Below are 25,141 nucleotides of genomic sequence, written 5' to 3' on the forward strand. Positions count from 1 at the left end.
GGTTAAGTGCAAAACACCTGGCTTTAATGCCCAGATGTCAAACATCTGGCAAAAACAATATATAACAAAACTGACTGAGCAAATTCTGTAAAGGGCAGAAGATAATTGGAATAAAATGCCCAGATAAAACAAGGGCAATGAAAGATACATGCTCAAGGGTGAATTTACTGAACAGTTGTGCCACAGAAACCTGCATCTCAATCACAAAGCATCTGCAATCCAGTTTAATCAGATGCACACTGGTTTAGTCGTGGAACACTGCAGATGTTGCATCCTACACAACCTAACACTCAGATCTGACCTGTGTGATAAAATATGCAACATTTTAAATAAATCATTCCCTTAGAATCAAAATATAAGTAAAAGTTTTAAACCTGTTTTACACTACTTTTCTCAGACCCCAATCCACTCCCTTTGCTGCCCCCTGAGGTTGTCTGGAAATGATACAAAATCAGATAAAAATAGTGTCAAAAATTATATACACATACTACCGTTCAAAAGCTTGGGTCAGTAAGATTTTGCTTTTGAAAGAAGTGGAATACTTTTATCATTTATCCAAAAGGGATGCATTCAATTGATCGAAAGTGACAGCAAAGAAATCTACAATGTTTTTAAAGATTTCTATTTCAAATAAATGCTGTTCATTTTCAAAAAAAAAAAAAAAAGAAAATTTTCCAAAAAAATCAACATTATAATTCTTACAAATGTTTCTTTAGCACTATGTCGCCATATTAAGGTGCAGTCACATTCCAAATATGTTGGCGGAATTTCGTGGCCAAAATTTGGTCCGTCATCACTTTCAAACCAAGCAGCTTTCTGTCAGTGAGGCAAATTCGTGTCTCCAATCTGAACAAACCAAATTTTTTTCACCCTCGTGCGAAACTCCCAGTTGCATGAATTCCTACTGAAATAAATGTAATTCTCTTGCAAAATTTTACACCCCCCCCCCACCACCACCACATAAACAACAGGTCTTCATACCTATTTTTGTATATATTGCTGGCTTAGAAAAGGCTAGGAGATCATCATATTTGGTGTTCCAAATATGAAAATGTTTAAACCCCCCTGAACTAATGTATACCGAGCGAACATAATCACAGTTCAGGTAAGCCATAAATTGAACACATGTAATGCTTAAAGTGAATATAATCTCCCCAAACCATACCACAACAGTCAAACTTTTTAGCTGCATTCTAATTTGTCTTGCACCGTAATAAAGCTTTTTCCCCTTTTTCCCCTTACTCCTACATCAACCCCTTACTCCTACTAACCCCGTCTGACCACACAGACACTGAGCTGCCACATCCACTGCAGCTTCAGTCTGTGCTGGGAGAGCTGGCGCATTATGGGATGGAAGCTGATGAGGGCATAATTTAAAGGAGAAGACACAATCATTCTGTTTTACTCTTTCCCTGCCCCCATGCCCCATAGGTAACCCCAGTGCTGCTTTAAAATGGATGATGTCCTCCACACAAGGTGAGTGAGCGAATGGATGCCAGTGGCGATTCTAGGATTTTATAAAAAGAGGTTACACTCGGAGGAGCTCAAATATGCAACAAGGGTCAAATGTAATAATTTGTGTCAAATCAAATGTAATAAATGTGTGATTCCATGTTCTTAAAATATGGAGTTAAGGCATCATACTTGCATTCTTTTCAAGCAACTTGAGAGGAAAACTATATCTTCTAAGGAGTAGGGATGTGCCGGTACGAGAATCAGGACGACTCACGCGGAAAATTCTTAATGGAAGTGATCATCCTTATCCACTTGAGGTGTTTCTTTATGTCAAGGAAGGATCCTCGGAACCCAGTATTTCGAGGATGCTACGTCATCGACATCCGTCGAAGGACTGTTCCAATTTCGAGGATCCTCGGAATTTCAACCAAGGACTGAGTCCTTCGTCTGAAGAATATCCCATACACAGGAAAGGATGCATATGTGTATCCTTCACGCTCTTCGCGCTCTCAAATCCCCCACAATCCTATGCGCGCAGCTTTGCTATCTAACGTTAGTTCAAAAATTCAAAAATGTCGAACGTTAAAGTAGTCGGAGCGTTAACGGTTTTTATTTACGTTACCAAACATTTGTTATAACTGTAGTAAATATAAGTAAAGTTTGATGTTTAAATGCCAGTACAAATTACTACCGAATTTATATTGTAAATTATACAAATACAAATGGTTAACTGAACCGGACCTGTCATTTAACAATTGGTTGCGTCATCGGCATATCTTTTATAAATAACTAGTTAAGTTGTCCAAAGTAATTTAATGATACCATTCACAGCGTTATTCAAACGGACCTTTTCACTGACGTAATGACGCAATAACGTGCACTTGCTAGCCTGTTCCATTTACGTGTTCTCCGTGTGCTAAAGAGGAGTCTCGCCTAGCCTCTGAAGGAAGTGACTTGGAAGGATCAGTCCTGCCAAGGAAGTATCCTTGACATTGAGAAACACCTTTGGACTGGGGACTTTGGAGTGAGCAAGCCACGTGCATGCCATTATGTAGTCATTTGGAATGCACTGGGCAAAGGGAGTGAATTAATTTCCAAATTATCTTCAGCTGGCATGTTCCCGTGACAACGCAGCACAGTGTCCGTCAGCAGGTGTCGCTGATTTGCTGTTGTTGTTATATATATATATATTGCTGAATCTGCTGAAAGACACTGTGCAGTGTTGTCACAGGAACATGCCAGCTGAAGATAATAAGAAAATTAATTCACTCCCTTTGCCCAGTGCATTTCATAAGGCAGCATAAGGAGTAGAGGAATCAGGGACTTAAGAATGTTCAGGATGATGATACTTCATTCACCATGTTATTAACAGAAATAAATGTAAACATTTACTATGTACTAAAATTGAAAACCATGAAAAGGGGGCAATGTTGCTCCAACTGTTGGGGCAAACTGACCTCTTACTTGGGGTAAGAAGATCCTCAGAATAAACTGATTGGTTATCAACATCCATCAATAATTTTTTTTTACATTTTTTTAAATATATATTTTTTACAAATATCTCTTATATTGTTTATACAGCTTATATGAGATTTTGTAACATCAATGATTAATGAAAAATAAAAAAAATAAAAAAATAAACACCTGTATTGACCTAGTCAGGTTAGATTCCATATTGGATGTAACACAGATGACAATAAGACTGTGAGGCATATACGTACAGCCCTTACAATGGCTGGCTCTGTATTATGGTCCAAGATGACGTAATTTTCCCCAAGTCATAACTTTAAAAGCGTAATGTAGCTAAACAACTAGAAACGTGGTATCTGCCATCTAAATGGCATTGCAGCAGAAACTGTAATTCGGACAGGATTTCAAATTTGTCACATAACTTCCTGTTACTAAATGGGATAAGGGTTAGAAATATTCATAATTATAAGTGGATCCTTATAATTATAATTATATTAATTTATAACAAAATTCCACGTCCAGGGACACGCCTTCATCAGGGTGCCAAATAATAGAGAACAGGACCAGTTTTTTTCCGCTTCTAAGTATTTGGCTTCCAAAAAACCCATAATCTTTCAGAAAGGGGCCAATTGTCCTGTGACGCAACCCCTAGCTCTGCCTAGAGTAACTGTCCTGTCATTACATGTCGGATAAATGAAAGGTTGTAGGCGAATGCTTCTGGTTTTTAAAGACTTTGCTAGACATCACCAGAATTCATGTTTCTTCACCACAGAATTCATCACCTCATGCTGGCCCAAACCTCACCAAGACCAGCTACACTCTCTTTCTCATCCCTTAATCATAGAAAAAAAAAGAATATTTATATTATAAAGGATCTTGTAGCATGAGTGCCATACAACATGGGGATGCTCAACACCTTACCATTAAATCCCAGCAGGACATGATATATCACGGCTGTAGAGCTGCTCACTGTTACTGTAGCACAGATACTGCAGATAGTCAGGAGAGATGGAAAAATGAAGAGAGTGCAGATCTTTGCAGTACTGCTTAGATGTTTTAGAATGATAGAAATTGTAACCCTTAGTATGGATACTATAGGAATGGAAGTTCTGCCTTTCGGTCAAAAAGAGCCAAAGATATTTTTAAAAGAAGCATTTTCTGTCTCTAGAACAACCTAAATACATTTTTCAGCATGATTTGAGCTGAAGAAACTAAACTTATTATATCACTGCTGTCAAATATTATTGCTGATTTGAAACATGACTGAAACTAATACATGTCTTGACACAGTTTTGGAGATTTCAGATTTTTTCCCATTTAGGGACTATAAGCTACACTTCTGTCCTAAAATAGATGCTAAGATTGCCGTAGAGCAAACTGACCTGCCTTTATGCATTTCTGATGATGCTATGTTTGAATATCTTGCCAACAAGTCAGATATGAAATCTGAATCAGTCCTGGTTCTGTTCCTCAAAATTCCTGTTTCTTTTCTTTGTCTTCTAAATAAAATGTTTAAAAGACAATGTGTGACGAAAATAAAGAGGCATCCATTTTTAGATTATAAAAGTGAATACAGTTGTATATAGTTTCAAAAAATTGAAAAGAAGCTATCAAAATGTAATATCAACAAGCATGAAAACCTACACTTACCCTGTAAGCTTCAAAAGCACTTCATAATAGAGATGCAATTTTTTGAAGGTATGAAATGGCCGTTTAAGGAATGCTTGGTGAGCTTGAGACATTCATGACACAGAATGATGGCTGCTTCAAAACCACCCAGAGGAAAAATAAACCAGCTGGGAAAGATTCATTACATGTCAGCATTTACTTTCCCAGAGAGCCTATGACCACTTTTCAACTCCATCTTGAGACTATAGCTGAAAATCATACTTAAAAGACAACCAAAAGCCCAAAGCCATTCAACTTCAACATCTATGCTCCGAATCAAGGCAGACAACCTTGTTTTGTGGCAATGTGTTTACGTTCTCTCTCTCTCGAAATTGGAATAGCCCTCTTTTCATTTGCATGAGCGCTTTGAAAATGCCTGCCCTACTTTCTGGAGAAGCAAAGGCGAGGTAAAACAGAGGAGACAATGACTATTAAGGAAGCTAATTTTGAATAAGAGAGCCTGTAAACCCTTGAGGCGAATTTAACCACAGGCTTTTGTTCTGCCAATGCAGAGTCTATCTGATAAGAGACCGGCTGCTCTGCATATTACCGATAACACTAATTAAAGGTAAACATGCCTTCCTGACCGGTGTGAAGAGGGTGGGCAGGGAGCATCAAGCGAGGGCCAGTGATCATGACCTTTGGCTGTGCTGCTCTAATGCATGGGTTCACCTGACTGTTTACCCACACACACAGCAGTCACCGAACATGACCTTCACAGTCAGTCAGAGGACAGAGATAGGCTTAAAGAGACAAGTGCCATTGTCCTCTCTGGGGACTTTTTAAATGTAGTAATTTGACAGAACAAAAAGAGCTTAAAATCCCTCTAACGTATCAAATAATCTAAATTTAGAGTCTAATATTTCAACATTTTCTTAAAGCTGCAGTGTGCCATTTTTCTGTCAAAATACTTTCTTCTATCCCAGATTAAAGGGGTCATATGATGCTTTTTTAAAGATCATTATTTTGTGTATTTGGTGTAAAAGAATATGTTGAGATGCTTTAATGTTTTAAAAACCCATTATTTTTTCAAATACTGTACATTATTGTAGGTCCTCTGTGCTCCGCATCTCCCAAATGCATTGTTGTCTACAAAGTCCCTCCTTCTGACAGGTGCAGTGAACTCTGATTGGCCAGCTGACCCAGTGCAATGTGATTGGCTGATCACTGCAAGCACTTGTAGGAAATGTAATGCCCCTTTCCATAATCGCGAGCTTCATCTTTCAAAATAAATGCAAAGACAGTTAATAATGTCCTTAGTTTTAACATCAGTTCAAGCCTGAGAAGTGGCGTAATGATTTTTTTGACTATAAGTCGCACCTGACTATAAGTCGCAGGACCAGCCAAACTATGAAAAAAAGTTTGACTTATAGTCTGGAAAACACGGTAGCTGATTCAGAAGCGCCAGTTTGTCGTAGCAAAGTCAGAATGATGTCCTCTCCTAGGTTCACAAAATGGTTGTCCATAAAATGCATTGCTTTTCTGTTGTAAGTAATCTTAAAGATTCCTAACTGCATCTACTTTCAGAAGGCCAAATAAAGTGATTTTGCTTTCGCCTAAATACACACAGCATCTCCCTGACATAGCTGCTTCAAAACTAACTGTGGTTATTGAAGCCACGCCTTATTTTTTTCCGCTTAACATTTGGGGCGGCATTTTGCTAATATTTCCACATAGTGATGTAGACATATGGGGGGGGGTGTTTTTGCAACTTTACAGATCTTTTTCATGCACCAAGAGCTTGTAATACTCCAAAGAGAAAGAAAAAATTGCAACATTTCTTTGTGATATGCAGTTTACACTAAGTGCAAATAGCAATAGATTCTATTTATACTATGCTAAAATTTGACTACTTATTGCAAATAGTGGTAATTATCTGCACCTCGGTCTTGTAGTACATTGTAAAACAGTATAGTGTAAATTTTTATTTTAATTCAGATTAATAAATGGGTGCCACCTTCTTGGGACAATAAAGCCCTCCCTACACCTACCCTTACCCTACCCGATACTTTAATGAATCTATGCATATATATATATATATATACATATATATATATATATATATATATATATATATATGCATAGATTCATTAAAGTATTCATAATTCATAATTTTTTTTTTTTTTTTTTTTTTACATTGATCATTGACATTTACCAGTAACAGGTCAGACTTCTCCAATCATTAGTCCACTCAAATTAACATTTTTCAGAATTATGCCCACACCTTATTTTTTAATGTTTCACTCACCTATCAAAATCCAATTTACAACAGATGGATAGAATGGATGGATAGTCCCCGCCTTTTTTTTCTCTTTGAGTAATCTGCTACACTTGGATGTATGTCACAACATGAAAGAAAAGATCTGTATTTCCTTCAGCTTTGCTGCATTTATAACTGAACATTTTCTGGTAAATATCCATTGGTAAATATAGAAGAGGCACTGATATGTAAATGCAGGTTTTAATATGTGGACTGTGGTATTGCCAGGCATGGTTCTTTTTTTTTTTTTTCTTTTTTTTTTACAATGTAGTTTTAAAAAATGGTCTAGGTGTTGAAAATTGTTGCATCATTAAACTGTGTGCAGAGTTTCACTGCATCCATACTGTATGTCTTCAAACTTTAGCCTCAAGTTAATGGTAGCTTTGGGAAATGGGTGGTGTAAGAGTTTTCATTAAGATGGCGCTCTAGAGGTAGATTACTTGGACTCATATTGGCCACATTGGCTGGTAATGAAACACATCCTTTTAAGTCTGGATGCTGAAAAAGCTTTTCACAAGAGTGCATTTTTATTCTTGGCATGTCCCACATAAAATTCCCATCGTGTTTTTTGTTTTCTGCAGCTGAATTCCCTGCCACAATACAGCCTACTCTTCTGGTACTTTCCTTTTAATGAGCTGCACTGTTTTTGTGTGCAACGCAGATTTGATGCAGGGGCCCACTTGAATGCAAAGTTATTAGCTACTCTCTCATATGGAATAATAGAATTTCCTTTTCCTATTACCAAACCCTGCCTCTGTCATTTGCCTTTTTATGTTAGCAGTCTTGAATTTTCATGACGACACTGTCTCATTAGATGTTTTTTATAAAAATGCAATGCGGCTACAGGCCGCTTTGTCACGTGAAGTGTCATGACCTGTGGCTTTGTGGCTGCACTGAGTCAGACCTCCTAATGTGAGGAATGAAATGGCCTTAATCCACTAGACTATGTCTAGACATCTCACTGCATGGCTTGGCTTGCCCTGCAGGTGACCAATGTGACTGACTGCTCGTAATAGGACAAGTCAACCGTTTTGCATTGCAAGAGAAAACAATTTCATGAAAGCTTGAGAGGAGTGCCCAGGTTGTCTTGGTATAAAAGAGATTAGCTTCCAAGATACCCATCTTGAAGAGTGATGATAAAAAAAAAAAAAAAATATATATATATATATATATATATATATATATATATATATATATATATATATATATATATATATATATACGACAAATGTGGCCCTGGTAAGTTATTGAAATTCAAGAGTGATGATGCAGAAAACAAAAGGATGGAGGGATGCTATCCTCAGTGCAGCAGATGAAGAAGAGAACAGAGTCTAATTAAACTATGGGCACAGGCTTGTGTATCTAATCTAGCCTGAAGGCATATCTCTATTGCGGCATGCACATAGGCAAGACGCTGCAAGCAAAAGCAATCTTGAGGTCTGTTTATATGGCAGCACATGTTAATACTGCATTGGGGAGAGGCAGCTATTGTACATTAAGGTGGGCAGATAGGGAACAAAGGGAGGTTTGAGGAGCAGAGGGTGCTTTGGTGTCTACAACTGCATAACTGTACATTCACATTTTCACCAATAAATACTGGGATTTAGGGTTGAGTTATGGTAATTGTAGACACTGTGGTCCGAAGGCTTTCCTGCTCAACCATGCACCTTGGGTAGGTGGAGGTTGATTTTTAGTGTACTCATCAACTTTTTGCAGTTTTGTTTCGACATCTTTGACCATGAAAACCTTTACACAGGCCTACATTGTGGCCTTGGACGTGTGCCCAAATTCCCATATGGTAATTCTGGCCTTCATAAAACTTCCTAATAAGGTTCTATATGTTAACATATGCAGAGTGCATTCATGAATACAGCATGAGGTATTATGAGCTGTTTTTAAATTGTTTTATTTTTTACAGCATTTATTAATCTCACTTAATGGTCATATAAGAATAATACACACCTGTTCATTTTTTTTAAAGTGTAAGAATACATGGATAAATTAACTTTAAACTATAATTAATACATTCATTTGAACTGATAAAACCATACTATTAACTGCTACTAAGATAATGGATTTACATTTTTATATTTTTTCTTTTAAAGAAAACAGCTGTGCATTTCACATGCATCCTTGTACAGTTTTCAGCCAAAATTTATTCCAATCTAAGTAGCAATGCACAGTAAATTTAAACTAGATTTAAACCAGATTTAAAGGTATAGTTAATTTTATAGTTAAACTATAAAGGTATAGTTAATTTTAATTATTTTTAGTCCATCATGTTGTTGCTAGAGTATTCAGAGTGGTTGCTTACTAGGACAAGTCAAAAATTAAAAAAGAAAATTCATATTATCCTTCAATTTAAGCAGAGCCGATCCTCACTATACGCAAAGTATGCATGTTATGTATGGCCCCAAAACACCAGAGGGCCCCCTTGCTCTTAACAATTATTTAATTTTAGTTTAGTTTATAATTTTGGCCAGCGGTTATGAAAACGTGACTGTTTCTTTACTTAATGTGGTGTGCTGTCGCCCTTTCTATGTACCAAATCAGTCAAATCATGTAATGGGGCTGATACACAGTCTCCTTCCAGCGTGGCTTGATACTAAAACACAAGTTAAATTCCCACTGAGCTGCGGAAGTGACACTGTTCCCCATGTGCTTTCCATGTGCGCAATTCGAGATGGACTGAAACACAGATAAACAGTTTGAAAAGTAATTGATCGCTAGACAGTATCTGTACATTCTGTAACACAATCCTACGGTAAAAACCTGCTGCTATTTGTCATCATCTGTTTATTAAACAAAAGAAAATGAGAGAAATATTCACTGCTCTTCATTGAATATTGTATAAATTTATGAATTAATTCATGCTTAATTTCTTCTGCATAAAGTCTATGCAGTCCTTTATTTTTTACATTTGATTACTTTAATGAATTTCTGTACAGCACGCAATTATAGGCTAAACAGTTTAATCGTAAAAATTGTGTTTTTTGTTTTTATGAATGCACAGACAGAAATTTTTTGCTTAGGGCCACCAGAAGTCTAGGATCGGCTCTGAATTTAAGCCACTCGTGATTTTATGGTTGCAAGTCTGAAAAGTAACAGCACGCCTCAACAACAGGCATGTTTGAAGCATGATTCATGTCCATGCAACAAATGTTTTAATAATAATGTTAATATTTAATATAAAGTCTCTACACTATCCAACACACATGGCTTCATATTTTCTACATATGTCTAAATCCATGAAATTCAGGAGGGAAAATACCATCTTATTAAATATCTTATTCACTTCAGGAAGGATGAGGAAAGTCACCTTGTGGTTTTTTCCTCTCTCTCAGCGTCCTTTATGCACATCAGTGCAACTCTGCAGTACTGCCCAAGGCAAAAATCCCATTCCCCAAAGGTGTGTCGTCTCGCATTCAGAGCGCAGTTAGAGGCTACGGCAGGTCGGGTTCTGACAGTGGCCCTGCATATTGGACGACAATAAATCATCCAGTGGAACCGTGCCTGCGGACTGGGAACCAAGGAGGCACATCCTCTTTATTTTAGACTTGACAGTTTCTGCTGAATCCCAAGAAGGATGGCAGAGCCAACATGATTCAGAGTGCAGGAAGGAGGGCGAGATGATTGGTCCGGTGTGGGAGGGGATGTAGCACAGGATTGTGGGATACATGGGTGGGACGAGACATCTACAGTGAGGCAGCGGGGTCACCTGTGCTGCTTTCATTGAGTAATCACTGTGAAATAGCGTCGGTTAAGAGAGTCTGATATGGAGTAATCACTGCAGAGTAGAGAGCAGGTCCACAGGACTCTCCAAACCTCTCTGTCAATGTGAGAGTGACAGCTAGAAGGACCGTTCACACCCCCACACTCTCAGACGCATACACAAAGATGCTTACACACAGACCACTGCACGCAATACAGACAAAAACACTGGGCCTACTGTTTTATAGAGTGTCACCAACAATTAGTTGGACGCGCTAGCTACACTCAAAACAAATGAAATTCTGTCTAAATCTGTCTATCTGTCTAAATTCGATCTACTGTATCTAAATTCTGTTTTTGTCCTACTGCTTGCTGTGATTATCATTTGATTGACAGTGGCTAATTTAAATATAATGCAAACACAGTTGACACAACCAGAATCCAAGTAATGCGCGAGTTCATTTGTCAAATCTTAATCAAATGGCAGCAGCTTTATACCCAGGTAGAAAGCAGAGGATTTGAATTGTTTGAGAGCAGAGCAGCTCTGGTGGAAGACTGTGCCTAGACCTGTCACACAGCTCAAATCCCACCCCTCCGTAAGTTACTAAAACACAGAAGTACTGTAAATATTAAGTTACTTAGATTTTAGACACAATACTACAAGGTACTTGTTGTCTGTTTTTGCTCCACCAACAAATAGTTCCACGACACAACACATTGGGTTCGGTCCATTTGGGTCTACTGTACTCCCAGCAAGCCCTCTACTCCGAATAATGTTATGAGACAGAGGTGAATCATAAATCATTTGTTTAGATTGTACATTTGCAGTGCCACTTCGAGAGAGATCCTGATTGCATAACAGTGTTGTGTTATACCATTTTCAAAGATGTGTACTATAAGATTAACATGGTACGCCCCAAGCATGTAGCAAAATGAAAAACATTGCGAACACATTTTCACAGAAAGATGGAAAAAAGCATTCATGCGTCACTGATGTAGGGTGTTTTGGTTAGTAATAAAAAGGTCAAATTTTACAATATGGCACGGGGGCATTTTCTAAACCTAGAAAACATAATGATATATGTCCTCCTAGGCATTTTGAGCGAGGCATTTCAAAGGAAAGACTAATCCATCAAGTGCATGCACAACACTTCTCATTTCAGTCTGCGTGTCATGGTTAAGTGCACTGAAGCACACAACCAAACCCTAGATTCTCCAGACTCACAATGTATTTTCTTCGGTTACCAGATGCATCTGCTTTCATTAGGAGCAGCTGAAAATATCTCTGTAAAATGTATAAAGCATGAAGTCTTGCAGGAAGTTGCTAATAAACAGGAAGGGAGCACAGGCTCTGTGTTCCTCCTCCTCTCTAGATTTAGCACTAGAAGCACGCAGCCCTGCTGCACAATTTATCAAAGCAAATTTATGAATCAATTGTCATCTCTCCCACTGACAAGCAACTGAGCTCTTGCTCAAATGGCTTGACAAATGGGATGCAAAGCTATAAGAGCACCATGCTGGAGCTGCTTTCCAGAGTTATTATCTCCTTCATGGTTGATTATGACCAAATGCAGCCTTCATTTGGAGAATCTGACTCAATAGAGGTCAGAAAGACTTGTGTCATGCAGCATCCCACAAACACCTCTGCAAATGCCTTCCAGAATCCATCTTAAAAATCTTATATATGACGCATATGTTCACTAACTGTCCTTGTGGACAATTCAAAGTCCTTTACCCATCAATAAGGATTGTTTTGCCACAGTAATCCTACTAAAACTCACCAAAGCTCGATCACTTAATACATCCAATCAGTCAAAGGTCTTGCACATACTGCATATGGGTAATTCTTAAAATAAGGTGACAATGGAATAGATTTATTTGAAATAGTCAAGAAACCCCATAAGATAACCTAACAGTATTGAATAATATGAAACAATATTGTTTTGCATTACTTATTTTTTTAGTTGCTTGAATTTGTCAAGTACCCTTGTGCCCTCAATCAGGTACACCATGTCCATGACAGTTATAGTTATTTATTTGTTTATTTGTTTTTTAATCATTTTGTTTTCCAGGGTTATGGGTTGGTGCATGCAAAAATCTAAACAAACAAAAAATAATAATTACATTATTACTAAAACATAAATAAATTAAAAAGTAAATATGCCGCTTGTTTTTCTTTTTTTCTTTTTTCTTTGTAATTGGTGTTACCAGTATTAAAACACCACATTTTAAATGTGGGAAATGTACTTCCAATGAGTCTGAATATGCCTACTTCTATATAAAAAAAAACAGCATGCGAGCAGAGGAGCATGTCTGAACTCGTAAACCAATAGATGAAAAGTACCTGGACATCCTCCTACTTCCGGCAAAACTGAAGTGTGCACTCTGGACATTCCCATGAGGCCACGTGAGAAGATTGTGAAAGGCAGTGACGTGACACAAATGGCGGCGTAGGTCACATGACAGTTACAACATGGCAGATGTTCAAATTTTATTTAAACTACACACATTCATACTAAATAAAAAAACATACTTTTTTAACATTCCCAAACCATTGTAGTACCTACCGTACAGCATGCAATTTTTAGATGCAGCTAAGGTGTGGCAGGACTACACCATTGCTATGGCTACCACTATATCAGCTATCAAATTTTCAGGACTGCCTCCCATATTCTGCACACTCAGATCATTAATCACTCCTGTATTTAAATGCGGCTGCCACTCCCAGAACTTTGCAGTGTATATGTGTCCATACTTCTATGGGCATGACAACAAAGAAAATTTGCTGAATAACACAACTCTTTTCACAACAATTGCACCATTAATTAACACGCCACACATTGCCATTTGACAGATTTTTCCTCCTTTTTTTAATCACGGCACATCTGTCTGGGGGATACACACCACTAAAAAGAATGATTTCCCTGAGGTGTGCTGCTGCCCCTGGCATCTGTTCCATAGCCAAAGTGCACCTCGACCAGTCAAATATGAGATGGATGGTGCACTGATGAAGCTCTAGAGCTGAAAGTCCATGAAAAATACTGTACCACAGGGCAGTGTTTCCCAACACCTTTTTGACTTAGATATACCCAAAGCCCCTCAGTAAGAGTAAAAAGGTGTTTAGGTGCATATCATTTGTGATTATCATTAATAATATTAGTATTATCATTAATATTATTAACTCAAGCAATATCATACTAACTAAACGCTCTCTCTCTCTCTCTATAAAATGTATTTGTTTATGTTCTTAATTTTTCGTTAAGGCTTGCAAGATCAAATTCAAAAGTAATCAACTGAATAACTCCCCTAGAGCAAAGAATATAAAATTTGCCAGCATAATGTGTGAATATTCTAATAAGAGAGTTAGACTGTTCTTTTTTGCTCTACTACTCCTGATTCCTTTCCATAGAGATGGCCTTTGCCACAGGGTGCTTTCTAAAGTTGATTAATGAAGGAGGCTTTCAGTGGGCTGTGATTGACAAAGGCCAATTTAATCTGCCTATTAGTCAAACACATGGTGGTAGCAGCTAATTATAGTGGGAGGCGCTCCAGCTTCTTCGTTTTATATTGCCAGAGATCTTTTGTAGCTTTAAATGATGCAAATGGAATTGTCTGAAACATCTCTCTAAGCTTTTGACCTGGTGTGCAACAGCTAGTTCTAGTTTAACTGTTGTTTCAAAAGTGCTGATATAACAGTTCAACAGCACTAGGAAATGTTTCACTGCTATCGTTCTGCTCGTTAATGTTGAATGGCATTACCGGTGGGGATATTTAGACACACTTCCTGTTAATGAGTGAGTCACTGAATCAATAATTCAAACAATTCGTTCAAACCCACTGATTCGTTCAGGAACAAAGAAGTGACTGTTTTTATGAGTGAGTCATTGCATCATTCATTCAATCTATTTATTCAAACCCACCGATTCAATGAGGAATGAAACAGATGAGTGGCTGCATCCAAAGCTCCAAACTCTCTGACTAGATACTTCTTTAGATTAAATAATTACTTCGCAAACATAAAAAAAAAGAAGGCTCAATATAGTATGGATGTGTGTAATATGAATGTAATCTAGACATGCTACATTTATCATGTTGCCGTTGTCATGTTACCTACAAGTGCCAGTTGCGTCACTTTACAGCCATTGACAAATCCTCTCTCATGGCCTCATGGGATAGTACTGGATGCACTCTTACAAATATTACCGTAGGTTCTTTTTCGCTTACTGTTTTATGCATATTGTGAATTCTGATATACTATTCTTTTCACATATTCGGATGCAGCCACTATCTTTATGAGTGAGCCATTGAATCATTAATTCAGGTGATTCGTTCAAACACTGATTCATTCAGAGGATTCATTCAGTGAGACCAACGCTATCTCACGACCAATTTGTACGTATTTTACGAGGTGGCTTATTCGTACGAATTTGTACGACCTCACTTGTACGATTTTATACGATTTGTCTAACGGTTAGGTTTAGGGGAGGGGTTAGTGTAGGTCATTCGTACAAATTCATACGAATTGTGCAACTCGTAAAATACGTACGATTTGGAAATCGTATGAAATTGTACGAGTGTGGTCATACGAATTCGTACGAATAAGCCACCTTGTAAAATATGTACGAATTGCCGTGAGATCGGGTTGGTGAGACACTAAATCATTTGTTCAGCAAACTGAAACAGTGTTTCATTCGGGAACCATCACTTGATTAGATGAGATATGGTCCATGCTGGTGTTTTGGAACTATTTCTGTTGATGATGCAAAAATTCATAATTACATAACTGGCCATAACTATTATGTTTATAAAGTAAGTTACTCAATATTAACTCTTTCCCCGCCATTGAAGAGTTATCTCGTCTTTAAAAAGAAGACAATGCTTCCTTGCCAAAGATAAGTTGTTATGGGTTTTCATGCCATTGTTATACACTTGGGTGCTATTAAACATCTTCTGAACGAGTTCAAAACCTCAACCAAAACACACGTGAACAGGATGGAGAAACGAGCGATCTCTCATGTAAACAGATGAATATTAAAATAATGCGATCATCAGCAATTGACAGCATATAAATGAAAACTTTTTATTTTTTTATTTTTTAGAAAAAAGTACGCTCTGATCTTTATTTTGGTGTACTGCGTATTCAAATATTCATACAGCAAAATATACTGGAAGCCATCAAATTTTATTGAAGATCATAGATTTTAGTGAAGACCTATTAGACCTTGAATAGAAACAATATCACACTCCAAACAAACATGCTTTTGTTCTGAATACCAGCACAGCTGCTATTACCAGCAGCCAAATCACAGGAAGTCCAGCAGAATCTCACTGTTTCTGTATTGTAATCATGTACCAGTGTAAACAAACAGAAGTACAACAGCAAATGGCCACTGAAGCATCTGCCATCCTGTCAACATTCTCTTTTTGATGTCTATGCCAGCTGGCAGAGGGCAGCAGAGTCACAAGTTCACCTACCTTGCCTTGCTGATGTCATGACCAATGGGTCAAAGTCTGGGGTGGCATCTATGCTCCAATTCAAGCCCTCTCTCCAGGGGTCCTAGGTGTTCAGTTAACATGGCCGCCAAGACCATAAAGCTCTATAAATCCATCACTCTGTGTCCCTGACAGGTGGGCAGGTGAACCCTTGGGCACCCTCCACACATGATGCCAACAAAATGGAGGAGGCCAGAACCTTGGTTCAGATCGATACGCACCCACCCGGAATACAAATACTGCTATTCATTACAAGCCGTAACAACCCCTGGCTCTGTCTCATTCATCAGTCTGGGCTGTTTCTGCTGAGTTATCATCTAACCTCAAAGTCTGTGGGTAAATAAACGATGCTACAAACCCAAGCAACATCATCAGAGAGAGAAAGAGGGATGAGTAGTAGGAGAGGGAAAACCCTGAATTCAGCTGCCTAAGGGCAGTCGGGCTCTGCTACGCCCAGCGTAGTCAGTAATTCCATACTTCCATCTGTCATGCTCACGACCAACTGGATTAACTGTCCTTGGCTGTAATTTACAAGCCCAAGTAAATCCTGGTACATGAAGGACACATTTTGAGGCGTTAGCTGAGTTGTCTTGAGAACAGCGTGAAACCTCACATGCTATTTGCCACACCTCTCCCTTATAACTCACTGTTTATGTCTACCATAAAGCTTACAGACTCGTTTTTATATACAACCGAATATTATTTATGACACAAACAAAATCACAGAGCACTGTAATCAAGGTTAATGCCATCGCCTTGGGCTGGCATACTGAGGACTTTTTTGTTTTAAAGGTCCCATTTTTTGAAGCTTTGATTGTGTTTACAGTGTGCAATATAACATGTGTTCATGTTTCGCGTGTAAAAAAAACAGTATTTTTCACACAATCCACCTATCTCTATACCGCTGTTTTCACTGTCATAAAAACGGGCTGATGACTTCCTTGTTCCATGAAGTCCCCCATTTAGAAATACATAAGTTCCGATTGTGCCAGCAGTTCCTGTGATTCGACAGCAACTTAGCGAACGCTGCCCTCCTGGAAATGCGATTGGGCTAGTTTTGGACTAGTTTTGAAAAGCAAGTGGGCAGGATTTGTTTTGAAAACCTGGCAATCCTGATCTGAACGCACGTGCTGGAGATGTACTTTTAATCACAGGAGCGCCGTTACTGACGAGATGCGCATGAAAATCGCATTTGATTTTTTTTGCACCCCTAACATCTAGTTAACAAAGCTAAACAGCATTGCACTTTGTGTAGTAAGTTACAGAAACTGTTAAACGCACCAACTTAAATAATAAAATGCACTTACCGGTTGTGGTCCATAAACAACACCTTCTCCAGACAAAGAGGAACTGCTCCATCTTTCAAGAATGATCTTTGTGCGAATCTGGCATTAAACTGATTGAGATTAAGGAAGCTGTCCTCAGCAAAATGTGCTGCGCATAGTTTTACATGTGGATTATAATTTTCAGGAACCGAGTTAAACATAAATTGGAACCATTGATCTCTAAGTACAGCGTCCCTGGGAAGGCCAAACAAAGGTGATTGGACTCCCGAGATTTAAATAACAGCGGTTCGACAACATGGTGACAAACACAAGCCCTTTCTCTTCTCCGTCGGAGCGCAACAAGACCACACGCCTTTTTTGTGTATTCATGTGGGCGGAGGTTAGTAAAAAAAACTTGTTTATGTGACATCATTCCTGCAGAAAGGGATGTAGTCCAAACGGGTCATTCGTTGTTGGCGAATTCTGTTAAATAAAATATCTCGCATGGCATTGAACTTTGAGCTTTAGAATTTTCTTCCTTAAAAAGGACCTGTGTCCACAGCTACATGTACAACAATACAGAATCCCCATGGGGTACATATATCCCCCATGGGTATCACCATTCTGACAGATACCAACACAGAGAAAAAAAAAAAAAATCTGAAAAAAAAAATCTGAAGAAATTGAGAAAAATCCTCTACAGATCCATCCTTCAGCCTACAGAATGGGAGGCTCTTGTGCTTTGTGCCTGTGACAAGAGGCACAAGTTTCTGAAAACAAGCCCCAGTCTGTGTCTGGCAGAGCAGCTGCTCTCAGACTGTTTATGGCTGTGCTGCCATCAAGGCTCACAGTGTGAAAGTCGACAGTTCACGCTGAATTAATTATTCATTTGGAGGAACCTTATTAAAATGCATCTTTTTTTTTTTTTTTACTCCCTTGAAATATAATTGCAAGTAATAAGCCAAGAGGTCAACGAGGCATTTACAAGCCTGATCTACCGTCATACTATCTCAGCACTATGTTGTTTTAACAGGCTAAATTAATATGAAGGGGCATGGTGTTTTCCTCATAAACTGTTCAGTGATTAATGTTTCCATCATTTTTGGGGGGTAATTTTCTCCTATCTGCCTGGGTCGGGGAGGAGGTGTATTTGGATCTTATCAAGGAGAATTGAATGTAAGTACATAAAGCAGCTTCTATTCATCATTTGATCCATGAATATAGCTTCATATGTCTGGAACCCCTGAAGCGTTCTGCAAAATGATTCAACTTAAGATTTTTATCCAAGTCAATTTGCATCAGTTTCCCTGTCAGCAGTCCCTGAACTGAGCGAATGGAAATGGCAAAAACTACGTCAGTAGCATTGCTCACCAAAAGCCTCCAGATATAATACATTCTACAGTTTTTTCACAGCAGAATCATGTCATGTTGGAATTACTGTAATTACGAGATTCCGGTTTGTAAAAAGCACTCACACAAGCATACATACCATACAGTTTAATGTAGCTGGCACACAGTTGAAAAACTGTCTAATGTCCCACTAAAAATAAACTATACCTTAATTAATGAGCCACTTTCATAATGACTGTTATTTGTAGTACTGTGTCTTTGTCTACTGATTGCTTCAGTCATAGAGTTTCAGTTTTGCGCTAATAGTGTTGCCATTAAAATACATAATTCTAAGTCAGAGGACATGAACCACCCCAAGTAGAACGTCCAGAGTTGTCATCTAGTAATTATGGTTATTATGACATGAACACAGCATGTCTCCAGTTTACTTAAAATTTTTTGGATGTCAGTGGTAAGCTTCAGCTCTGTATTATGTCTACACTAGATCAAAAGAAGTGTTCCTTTTCCCAAATTTTGTATAATATATATATATATATATATATATATATATTAAAAATTTGGGAAAAGGAACACTTCTTTTGGGAAGTCATGGCCTATTGGTTAGAGAGTTTGACTCCTAACCCTAGGGTTTTGGGTTCAAGTCTCGGGCCAGCAATACCACGACTTAGGTGCCCTTGAGCAAGGCACCGAACCCCCAACTGCTCCCCAGGCACCGCAGCATAAATGGCTGCCCATATCCCCCACACCATTACACCACCACCACCAGCCTGAACTGTTGAGACAGGGCAGGATGGATCCATGCTTTCATGTTCTTTATGCCAAATTCTGACCCTACTATCTGAATGTCGCATCAGAAATCGAGACTGATCAGACCAGGCAATGTTTTTCAAGTCTTCTGTTTTCCCAATTTTGGTGAGCCTGTGTGAATTGTAGCCTCTGTTTCCTGTTCTTAGCTGACAGGAATGGCACCCAGTGTGGTCTTCTGCTGCTGAAGCCCATCTGCTTCAGGGTTGGACGTGTTGTGCTTTAGAGATGGTATTCTGCATACCTTGGTTGTAATGAGTGGTTATTTGAGTTACTGCTGCCTTTCTATCATCTCTAACCAGTCTTCCCATTCTCCTCTGACATCAACAAGGCATTTTTGTTCTCACAACTGCCGCTCACTGGATATTCTCTCTTTTTTGGGCCATTCTCTGTAAACCCTAGAGATGGTTGTGCGTGAAAATCCCAGTAGATCAGCAGTTTTCGAAATACTCAGACCAGCCCATCTGGCACCAACAACCATTCCACAATCAAAGTCACTTAAATCCCCTTTCTTCACCATTATGATGCTCGGTCTGAACTTCAGCAAGTCATCTTCACCACATCTAGATGCCTAAATCCAATGTGTTGCCACCATGTGATTGGCTGATTGGCAATTTGTGTTACCAAGCAATTGAAACAGGTGTACATAATAAAGTGGACGGTGATTGTATATATTAGGGTTGACCCTGAATAGTCGATGATTTGCTGCTTCAATAGGAGGAGCCTGATTCGACTACCAGTCTCACAGCTGAATATTTGTGGGGTGTTATGATCATGCCATTTTGGCTATATGGGGGTCTGATTTCACATAGAACAACTGGTTATCTCCCAATAAGTTAATATACCGCCTATTATGATAATGCTATGAATAAGAATCTAAAAAAGAAGAAGCTTCAAATAAATATTTGAAGGTATGTGAATAAATCCAACCAACCCTATAGATTTAAGATAGATTCACTTCCCATAATCTGTGACTGACAGAGGTGACCCATACTCAGAATTCGTGCTCTGCTTTTAACCCATCCAAAGTGCACACACACAGAGTAGTGAACACACACACACACACACACACACTGTGAACACACCCCCTGAGCAGTGGGCAGCCATTCATGCTGCGGCGTCCGGGGAGCAGTTGGGGGTTCAGTGGCTTGCTCAAGGGCACCTAAGTCATGGTATCGAAGGTGGAAAGAGCACTGTACATGCACTCCCCCACCTACAATTCCTGCCTGCTCGAGACTCGAACTCACAACCCTTCAATTGCGAGTCCGACTATCTAACCATTAGGCCACGACTTCCCCCAGGCAGGGTACAAGTAATTTCAAAACATTACAGCCGGTTTAAATATATTGAGTATATTTTATTTATCACGTATAAGATGCATTTGGTTGAGTCAAGCACTTCATTGTAGTACTAGGGTAACTATTTATTCAACGCACAGCACGAGCAGAACTAACAACAATGCAGAATATTAATAACTATGACTGGGACTGTCGTACACATAACATTATAATGAGAACACTATTATAATAAAATGCTGTGAATTTTAGAGTTTAGTTGCCATGTTTTTGCACATTGTGGCGTGAAGAACATGTCCACAAAAGGAGTTAATTCAGAGCCTTCATTCATGCATTCGGGGCATTTTGTGTAAGTATAAGTCGTAATATTAACGTTATGTTACATGAATAACAAAAAGTATACTATATGAGATATATGATGATTTAAATCCCATTGATAAAAAACCTGCTATCAAATGCGCAGTGTTGTGGGTAACGCGTTACAAAGTAACGCGTTAGAGTACTCTAATTACTTTTTTCCTGAAATGTGTAACTTAACGCGTTAGTTTCGTGCGTAAGTAATCAGTAACTTCGTTATTTTTTAAAAAAAGTAATCCGTTATTTTAAGGAAAGGAAAATCCCGACTGCAGCCTGCTTTTTTTCAGACAGTAGGCCTAGGTCTACTGTGCCACCTGCGGATGTATCAGCGGAGCCGAAGCTCTGTGATCGTAAAGTCAATGGCTGTGATGCGTCTGTGCCCTGCGCCTGACCCTGTGTGTGTGTGTGTGTGGGGTTTTTTTTTTCCGAACTCCCGGCAAGATAGCAGAGAGGACAGCGTTTGGTTTATGGAAGTACGCACATTATTTTCAATTTGTCAACGAAAAAGAAAAGAACATAACGGTAAAATGCACACTCTTCGTTGGTGAAAAGCTTCTGTCGACCGCCAAAAATTCTACCTCAAATTTAACGCTACGTTTTAGTCACTACTTTGAAGAGTAAATGTAAGAGGACTGTGTTAAAGCGAATTTAGGCTTGTGACTGTGAGTGACACTTTAATAATAATTAGTTCGGCTATTAAGCGATTTGTCATTTGCCTGTGTGGCAGTGAAGGATTTAATTCGGTTTGTTATCATTTTTGTTTGACAGGCAGCTGTTAATTTCTGTTAGATCGTTGGCTGGCTGGTTGTTCATCATTTCTAAATGGATTTAAATCTGCAAGCCTGTTTAAGGTTGTGTTTACAAGTAAGCATACTTGTACTTTGATAACTGCATTATTTAAAGTTAAAGAAAAATCAGGAGTTATCTTGTGGTGCTCATAATATACAGTAGCCTAGGCTACCCGGGCTGGGTAGGTGCGAATTTTGATTAATAATATGTTCTGTGATAATAAATAAATAAAACGCCATGTGGAATAGCCTATTGCTGACTGTCTTTCCTGTTATTGTTATCCTGCAGTGTTAATTTAGTCGGATGACTGACGTTATTCATTGTCGGGAGTCACGACTTCTAGGTGCATTTAAAGGGGCCGGAGGCTGTGTCTGTCGTGTGTGAGCCGCTGCAAACGGCTTTTAATTTTTGGTAACGCATGAGTACTCTAACGCGTTACTTTTATGAATAGGTAACGCTGTATCATAACTGATTACTTTTAATTGATGGTAACGTTGTAACCTAACTAACTACTTTCCAAAGTAACTATACCCAACACTGCAAATGCGTCACTCTACTAGTCATATTCAATTTGAGCAGCTCAAACAGAGATGCAGAACATTAATATCTTTACTGTCATATACATAAAGTTATAATGAGAGCACTATTGTAAATTTAAATTTGTTATTTTTAGGGTTTCGCTGATTTTTTTATATCATCAAAACATCATTTACCCCGCTTTTATCTGTGAGACGTCCGATACACATTTTCCTGTGTTTTAACGTCAGTAAATATTGACTCTTGGATACTGTACTGGTATCGCTACAGGAATGCCCTTTCACCATTTTAATCACTCCGCTTCCCCTGTTTCTCACAGCAAGTGTTATGGTAGATGCCCAAATTACTATAATTTAGGTGTGAATGTACTTTTTTAGACTTCAAATATGTGGTTGTTAATAAAAGATAACATCTATTTAAAATTTCGTATCAACACTTTTGGACATATGTCAGCGGCTGTTCAGCGGTCATGAACCCACCGAGAGCAGCATCATCTTGGCCAGATATTCTGGAATTTTCCACTGCCTCTGAAGTCTCTATAGTGGTTAAATGATATATAATTTGTTTTGGGTAATTCTAACTTGCAGTCTTTGGTTTCATTAATCTACAGTATTATTTGTTCCAGAGCATATAGTTTTGGTTGAGGGCAAAATCTCGTTACATTTTATGTAACTTTAATGCTGTATTTCTGAGCGCTGACTTTGTACTTTTGACTGAGTGGTCTAACAACTTTAATGATGCTTGTTGTTGTTTATCATTCAATAAATACTATTTTATATTCATAGTCGTATTAAGTATTGGCAAACAGTGTGTGCGTGTATGTTCGTGATGGTGTTTTTTGGAACATTGCTCCGCCGTTAGATGGCGAAAAGAGACTGTTTTACGAGTCAGCAGTAAAGACTTTTATATTGAAAGAGACTGAAATGTAAGCTCTTTTTACTTTCAACTACAGCTTGTAAGATCCAGTTAACAACTGCACTGAGCAGCTTCTGTCATCAGAAATCACCCTTAACAGATAAACAGTGTTTTGAACGAATCGAGTGAACCAATGATTCAATGGTTCATTCATAAAGAGAGCTATTTCAGTTTCTTCTTTAGAGTATAATTTTGCAAGACAATAAATAACCAAAATAAGAGGCCTATTAGCACTTGAAACTGATTTGTGATACTCACAATGTGCAACTGCAGGTAGTCTCCGAGGCCCTGGCTGCTCTCCACCTGCACCAGGATGGCATCACTCTGCTGGGTGCTAAAGCCCACGGCCAAACGGTCCGCCCTGGTGCTTGGTCGATCATTGGGGGCCCAGGTGTAAGTGATGAGTGCTCCTCCTTTCCCAAAAATATATGTAGTCCCAGCTGCCAAATGAAGGAAGACACATAACATAAGCTAATGATTCAAAGATTTTGCATGAAACAAGAAATATAAGAATGAAAGCGAGTCAGATGTGGAACAGCACAGCAGGAGGGATGCAACAATATGAGCGTGTAAGGCAAGATGGATGCTAAAGAAGCATCTCACATCACACATTTGCTCTGTGCTCTGCCTTATATGAGATAAAAGTGTCTCTGTCTTTAATAAGTTGCCATCTGTTCTGATGTGCCTTGAATGCTCATTTGCAATGTGTTTCCTTAGTGACAAACGTCATATTCATGACTGGCATTTCAGGTACAAGCATCCTACGCTGGTTTGGAGCTGAGGCATATTGGCCTTGAAAAGCATGCTCCATTTTTGTGCTAACTTCACCAACTTCTTCCTCCTGTAGTTGCACTTATTCTTTGCTGGATACCTGGGTGCTAATATTTCACTACGATTGGACATGGCATCGAATCACAGCGGCTATATAGAAATGAGGATCTGAAATGTAGCCAGTGCTGTGCTGCGTCAGCTTGGTAAGAAACCACCGCAGGGTGGGACGGATGCCTGACATGCTTTGAACTGCCAAACTATCCGTGCTGAAACAGCCCTAGAGAATGAACCTGGGCAACCGTGTTGACCGATTTGCCAGGGTAAAATGAGAGGTTGTTATGTGAGCTGCCTCACTGTTGAAGCACAATAGCAAAGTAATGGGAAAAGGTGAATAAAGTCCAGTTAGAAAAACATCAAGAAGGTCCCAGAAACAAAACACATTAAAAAAAGTATTTTTGCAACTATGACTGACCCTAATGTGTCACTAATTTAAGGGGTCTAAATGTATTTATATGTATTTATATCGTCTGTGGAAGGTGTAGGATCATAAAATGTTCGTCCAATCATATTCCTCGGTCTGAGGACTATGATATGCTGTCCTATCTGCCTGCTGACGTAGGTATTTGCATACATCTGTGCACCCTGTTCATCCATTGCCATTGGCGATTGAGAATGGAAAAGTTTATTTTTGTAATATTATGTGCTTTCTCACCAGTGAAACGTATTCTGACAGCATTGCAATCAAAACTCATAGGGCCCTATTTTAACGATCTGAAACGCAAGTGTCAAAGCGCGAAGCGCAAGTAACTTTGTGGGCGGGTCTCGGCACTGTTGCTATTTTCCCGGCGGGATAAATGGCTCTTGCGCCCGGCGCAAATCTAAAATGGGTTGGTCTGAAGTAGCTTCATTATTCATAGGTGTGGTTTGGGCGTAACATGAAATAAACCAATCAGAACTTCATCCAACATTCCCTTTAAAAGCAGGTGCGCAAGTTCCATTAT

General features: G+C 38.8%; 1 protein-coding gene across 9 annotated transcripts in view; it reads right to left on the minus strand.

The window, feature by feature from the left end:
• The window catches only part of LOC127941558 (neurexin-2-like), a 357,596-nt gene that overhangs the window by 24,897 nt on the left and 307,558 nt on the right, over positions 1–25,141 (minus strand). For all 9 annotated transcript variants that reach the window (XM_052536723.1, XM_052536721.1, XM_052536726.1 and 6 more), the window contains one exon: positions 23,628–23,809. In XM_052536723.1, coding sequence (XP_052392683.1) covers positions 23,628–23,809 — 182 coding nt within the window. The remainder of the gene's footprint in view (positions 1–23,627; positions 23,810–25,141) is intronic.

This window comes from Carassius gibelio, chromosome A21 (assembly GCF_023724105.1).
Source record: "Carassius gibelio isolate Cgi1373 ecotype wild population from Czech Republic chromosome A21, carGib1.2-hapl.c, whole genome shotgun sequence".
NCBI lineage: Eukaryota > Metazoa > Chordata > Actinopteri > Cypriniformes > Cyprinidae > Carassius > Carassius gibelio.